The sequence below is a fragment of the Peromyscus californicus genome, unplaced genomic scaffold, assembly GCF_007827085.1.
Source record: "Peromyscus californicus insignis strain IS unplaced genomic scaffold, ASM782708v3 Scaffold_3__1_contigs__length_106647218, whole genome shotgun sequence".
In the NCBI taxonomy this organism is placed as follows: domain Eukaryota; kingdom Metazoa; phylum Chordata; class Mammalia; order Rodentia; family Cricetidae; genus Peromyscus; species Peromyscus californicus.
This window is the reverse complement of record NW_026294551.1, coordinates 76,540,537-76,546,536: the sequence shown is the minus strand read 5'-3', so window position 1 is coordinate 76,546,536 and position 6,000 is coordinate 76,540,537. Positions and strand designations below refer to the sequence as shown.

Genomic DNA, 6,000 nt, shown 5'->3' with positions numbered 1-6,000 from the left:
ATGGTTACTCAGCTGAATTCTAGAATGTGGAAAGTTACCTTTGGGAATCTGGAAAGCTATTAACCATCTCTGTCTGTTCCCTTCATTTTATGAGAAAGTAGGCCATAGGACACCCTGTGAGATGGCTGAGTGACAGTTTGTGTCAAGAAGGGTAGCAGACTACGTGAGGCAGTGAATGCCTGTGAAAGGGACTCTTCTTCAGTAGAACTCTAAATGGACAGAATGGTTAGTGCTACGTGTTGCTAACTTGTTTTACTTGGCAAAAAGTCAGAATGCTGAGTTTCATATGGGTTGTATATTTTTTCAAGTTGTCTTTCAATAAGAAGATGCATTTTTAAACTTTTTCATACAAAAGTCTCAGTATTTGGTCATTAGTTTGCAACATTAGTTTCCTGATCTCTTCCAAGTACAGAGACCATTAGTGTGAACAGTAAGAGGCCCAAGCCCTTAGGATGCCGAGCTCATAGTGGCTTCATGATGGCTCTTACTGGTTTCAAGAAGGCTGGAGATGGCAGACCCTCACCTCTCTGAGACAGTCTCTGAATCTTTAGACCAGAAATGGAGTTCTTCAAGTATTAGGCAGGTAGACTTGCCCATGTTGGAAGCTAGGCCTGTACGGTGTGGACCCAGATAAATGTGGCTCCCACATCTCCTCAAAGACGCTCCTTTGTGTCTCTAGACATTGCTCAGGAAGATGTGGTCTCAGTCACTGTGAGTGGCAGCATGAGTGCTTAGCCACAGTGCTTCACATCCTTGCTCAGTCCGTCTTGCTAATGATGAAGTTGGTTGAGGCTTAGGGACCAACCACTGTGGCTACTGAGCAGTAGCAGCCTTGTCCACCAGGGGGCAAGTGCATCTTGTCATTAGAAGGTTCCATGCTCTTACCTCTGCCTTTCTCTCTCTTCCTCTCTCTTTGCTGCCTTATTTGTGCTGAGACCAAGATGACATTGATGGCTATATGTGGGGAGGGGCTGGTAAAGAAGAGGCTGTATTGAGGACAGGTTTTTATGTACTTGGGAAGGCACAGAGCTCTACACTACCAGGGGCCAACAGAGTCCTGGATGAAGGATTTGAAAATGGTTTTCTCACAGTCCCATCAGAGCAGGTCACATGCTTCAAATCATCAGGAAATGGGAAGTTGCCCTCTGAGAATTAAGACCTGACCACATACCATGTGCTGAGTGCCACAGCCAACCAGGGTGTCTTCTCATTTTCCTTCAGATCAACACCATGATGCGTCTTCAAGCCATCATTTCAGGTGTCATTCTACGTCTCACCGGTAAGTGAGTAGGGGTGCTGGGAATGCTGCAGAGGCTGGAGCTGTCAGAGGAAGCAAGACATCCTGTGGAGTTTATTGATTATGTTGAGCAAAGAACCAGGATGCCACTGTAGCTACAAAGAACTTACGGAACCTGTATAGATTTCCAAAGTGATGGCTAAATAGACACGATCCATGAAAGTATGTCAGATAAGGGGTGATATGTATGTGATGGGCAAGTAAGAGGAGCGTGCATGTGCTTGTATGTGATCCTCAAAGATTCATAGGAAGTAGTAGTGTTTTCCATTTGAGGGATAAGGAGAAGATGCCAAATGGACACTTTAGTCTTCATTTGACGTCTTTGTACCTTTAAAAATGGTTTTAATTATTTAATTGAAAACATTTTAAGATACAGGTGACAATAATAAATTACATTTTTTTGTGTGTGTGACAGGGTTTAAAGTAGCCTGGATTGGCTCCAGACTCCATATATAGTTGAGGATGATCTCTCATGTCTGCTCTTCCTGCCTCTACCTCCCAAGAGCTGGGATTATAGGCACGAGCATTCACAAATGGAACACATTTAAAATCTAATCTCTGGGAGGTGGGATTGTGGAAGGAAGCTCATTATTATCATATGCTTCTATTACTTTATTGAAATAGCATGTATTTCATTTGTGATACGGAAAAGGTATTAGGCAAAATCAAGTAATGTATGTCTCAGTACAAAGCATACACTCATTTTATGCAACAAGGAATGTGCTTTTACTGAGCACATCCCAAACTTGTAGCCTAGACCTGCATATCAGTAACTAGTTAGTGAATCTGACAGCTCATTGTTTGTGTTCTTTGTTTGTGTGTTTATTCCTGGGCTGGGGATCTAACACAGGGGTTGGCACAGGCTAGGTAAGCACTGTATCATTTGTATAAATTCTCGACCCTCAAAGTTCCTTTAAAGGCAAACTTAGAAGCAATTGGTAATAAAGATTTTATTCCTCCACTTCATCAGACACATATTAAAATTGTTATTTTAGTTTTCAAAGTCACATGATTTAGTTCTTGATCTAATATTCTGATTTCGTGATCTCACTGTATAACTGAGTGTTGTGTAGTTTCTAGAATGTTGCCAACATATAAGAAGGGATCCCTGCTTAGATATTTTTTAACAGACTGATTCTAAAGCTTCAGCCCCTCCTAATGATGTTCTAAAACCCTTTCTAAAAATTGATATTGAAGTTACTAAAGTTCTGTCTTTAACCCAACAACACTGTAAACAAAACCTTGGCTCTGCTCTTTGTATAGGAGAGGTGGGTAAAGAGTTAACAATTTCATTGTCAATAGCTTTGAGAGAGAGAAGGATGGGTGGTTTGAGATTAAATCTCAAGTGACATAGGTTGGTCTTGAACTAACTAGTAGGCCAAGCCTGGCCTTGAACTCCTGGCTTTCCTGTCTCTACCACCGAAGTTCTGGGTTTGCAAGTACCCTTCAAGACCCACAGGTTCCAGGACAACAGTTTTAAAAATTTTTTTAATTAAAAATTAGAGCTGGTCTCAGTGGAACAAGCTTGTAATCCCATCTCTCAGTAGTCTAAGGTAGGAGGATAGTAAGTACAAGCCAGCCTGGGTTACGGAACAAGACCCTGTCTAAAAAACAAACCAACAGGTCATACAGGGTGATGTCTTCAATCCCAGCAGGCAGAAGGCAAAGGCAGGTGGATCTCTATGAGTTCTAGGCTAGGCTAGTCTAAATAGTGAGTTCTAGGCCAGCCAGAGCTACCTGTTCAGTGGTTACTAGTAAGAAACTCATGAAGGCCCCAGTTCTTAAATCATTAGAGTTTCTTTTGTGATATGAACATCCTTTTCATAAAAGGAGTTGAATTATGAGGATGTACCTTCTTCTGGTGATATTCCCTAGTCTCCTCGACTAAGGGCTTACACTGACAATAGAACCCAATACTAACCTGACTGTTCCTTTTAAATTCAGAACATTATATTGTAATTGAACCATCTTTGCACTTTGTTATTTATTTGCTTATATATGTATTTATGGTTGAGTCAGGAACTCTGTATATTATGTATGATGGGCCTGAATATCACTGTATAAATCAGGTTGGCCTCAAACTCATAGAGATAAGCTTCCCTCTGCCCTCTGAGTGATGGGATTAAAGACCTAGGCCCACAAAAAACAAAAATCAAAACAACAACAACAACAACAAAAACCAGGTGTGGTGGCACATGGCTTCAGTCCCAATAATCAGGGACAGGGTTAGGTAGATCTCAGTGAATTCAAAGTCAACCTGGTCTGTGAGGTGAGTTCCAGGACAACCAGGGAAACCCTATCTCAAAAACCCACACATACACCACCAACAACAACAACAGTAAAAACAAAAGAAAAACAAAAACAACACATGTTACAATGGCCAGCTGTTTGAAACTATTAATAGTAGGTTTTTGTCAAGCTTAAAAATTCCTTTTTAGGTCATTGTTTACAGTACATCACTTCCGATGCTGCTGATTTGTGAGTTACAGGTTGATCTGCCTAATTAAAAAAAGTCTCAAGTCTGCTGTGCTCTAGGCACCGACTTGATAATTGACCTGTAAATTCATCAACATGAAATTTTCATGCACAGAATTATCAAGAGCTTATAAGCTTCTTTTTAAGCCATGTATGTAAAGTGTATGCATATGAATGCTACATCAATTCATATTTAGACTTAAGCCTCATGCATAAGATATTAGCTATATGCAAGCATGCAGAAATTTTCAGAAATACCCAAACCCTGAAAGTCCTGGTATCAAGCAGTTTTCAATAGGGGATATTTACCCTGTATCTCTTAGATTGGAAGAAATCATACACAATTGTGTCTACTCTTTATCCAAATGTGTAAATCCTTTTGTTTGGTCTTCAGTGGGGTCTCTCATAGGATAATGGGCCTAGTTATCCCTCAGCTAAGACTCAGGGCTGTATGGCATGCCCTCTCAGCACTGAGTAAAATGAGCAGGCGGTGTATGGAAACTGTGAGTGAAGTTAGTCACCACTGAGAGCAGTGTCAGCCCCTCATAACCTCACAGTCTCACAGCAATGCTTAGAGACATCTGAGGACCTGACACCTGTCATTTATACACTGTGTCCTTAGGAACATGGGCTCTGTGCTCAGCTCCATGTGATAAGTGCAGCTGCCTCCTATTGGTGAGCTGTCTCCACTGTCCTGTCCTGCCCAGGCCTAGTTGGTCAATGACAAAGAACAAAAGTCCAGGAGAAGAGCCTCTGCCTGGGGCCAGCCTCTCACTTGCGCTACAGAAAAAACTCTTGTCTCTTCTTGCTTGACTAATCCTTCTTTTCTTCTTGATTTCTAAATCCAGGAATTCTAACAAGTCCTCCAAGGAGACTCACAACAATCATAGCATCCACAACTACTCCAATGAGACCCACGGCTACCACAAACCCCACAACTACTCCAACACGACCCACAGCTCCCATAAGATACACAAGTACTCCAACAAGACCCACAGGTGCTCCAAAATCAACCAGAATCTCTACCTTTACTCCTCTACCACCAGCAGTAACAATGACACCCAAGCCAGGTAAAACCATGTGTTTCAGCAATCAGAGGTCTTCTCATGGGGTGCTGTAGGACACAGAGAACAGCAAGGCAGTCCTAAGTACAATCTAGGTGAAGGGTCCTTAGCTGGGTTCCAAACAATGACTTCACAAAGTCTGATTCTCCAGACTTTTTATGTGCACCCTCTGCTGTATAAGAGCTTGAACACGGAGGACACCTCCTCTCTATATCAGATCCCCAGGGGATTCACTACTAGCCAGACTTAGGTAGATCATTGATCTAGGATAGCTGATGAGGATGATGAGAATGGATATGACTTTCTTGTGAAGAAACAGGGAATGATTGAAAGCTAGGATTAGGGGAAGGAGACTCTGGGCCCATTACATCAATTCTGAAACTGTGCCATGCAGCTGAGGCCATAGGTCACTGAAGCTAACGTTTAGTGTTTCCTAAGCACCAAGCAGTATGCTACGTGCTTTACAATACAAGATTTAATTCTCAGGACAACTATGTCTGGTACAGCCGTGACTCATCCCTATTTTATGGTGACGGGAACTGTCATGAAAGTTCATGGTGAAAGTTATGAAGTTCATTGTGGCCGGGCAGTGGTGGCGCACGCCTTTAATCCCAGCACTCAGGAGGCAGAGGTAGGCGGATCTCTGTGAGTTAATGGCCAGCCTGGGCTACAGAGTGAGTTCTAGGAAAGGCGCCAAAGCTACACAGAGAAACCCTGTCTCAAATAAACCAATAATAATAATAATAATAATAATAATAATAATAATAATAATAATAATAAAGTTCATGGTGGAAGTTATGAAGACTAAAAGTGGCTCAGGGTCCATCTATATTCACTTGAATTGGAAGCTGGTTCCTTTAATAAAAACTCCAGCCGGGCGGTGGTGGCGCACGCCTTTAATCCCAGCACTCGGGAGGCAGAGGCAGGCGGATCTCTGTGAGTTCGAGGCCAGCCTGGTCTCCAAAGCGAGTACCAGGAAAGGCGCAAAGCTACACAGAGAAACCCTGTCTCGAAAAACCAAAAAAAAAAAAAAAAAAAAACAAAAAACTCCAGAACCAGGCCTCCTGCTACTGGCACAGATTTATATTTGGAGGATTTGCCCTGTATTCAAATCCTCACTGAAGAAGACTTCCTACGTCTCCCTTTTAGGGGGGAACTGATGCT

At 42.2% G+C, this 6,000-nt stretch overlaps 1 protein-coding gene across 1 annotated transcript in view; it reads left to right on the top strand.

The window, feature by feature from the left end:
* Nucleotides 1-1,230: 1,230 nt before the first annotated feature.
* The window catches only part of LOC128122619 (hepatitis A virus cellular receptor 1 homolog), a 46,190-nt gene continuing 41,420 nt past the window's right edge, over nucleotides 1,231-6,000 (top strand). The window contains exons 1-3 of the mRNA XM_052758254.1: nucleotides 1,231-1,279; nucleotides 3,736-3,775; nucleotides 4,621-4,842. Coding sequence (XP_052614214.1) covers nucleotides 1,231-1,279; nucleotides 3,736-3,775; nucleotides 4,621-4,842 — 311 coding nt within the window. The remainder of the gene's footprint in view (nucleotides 1,280-3,735; nucleotides 3,776-4,620; nucleotides 4,843-6,000) is intronic.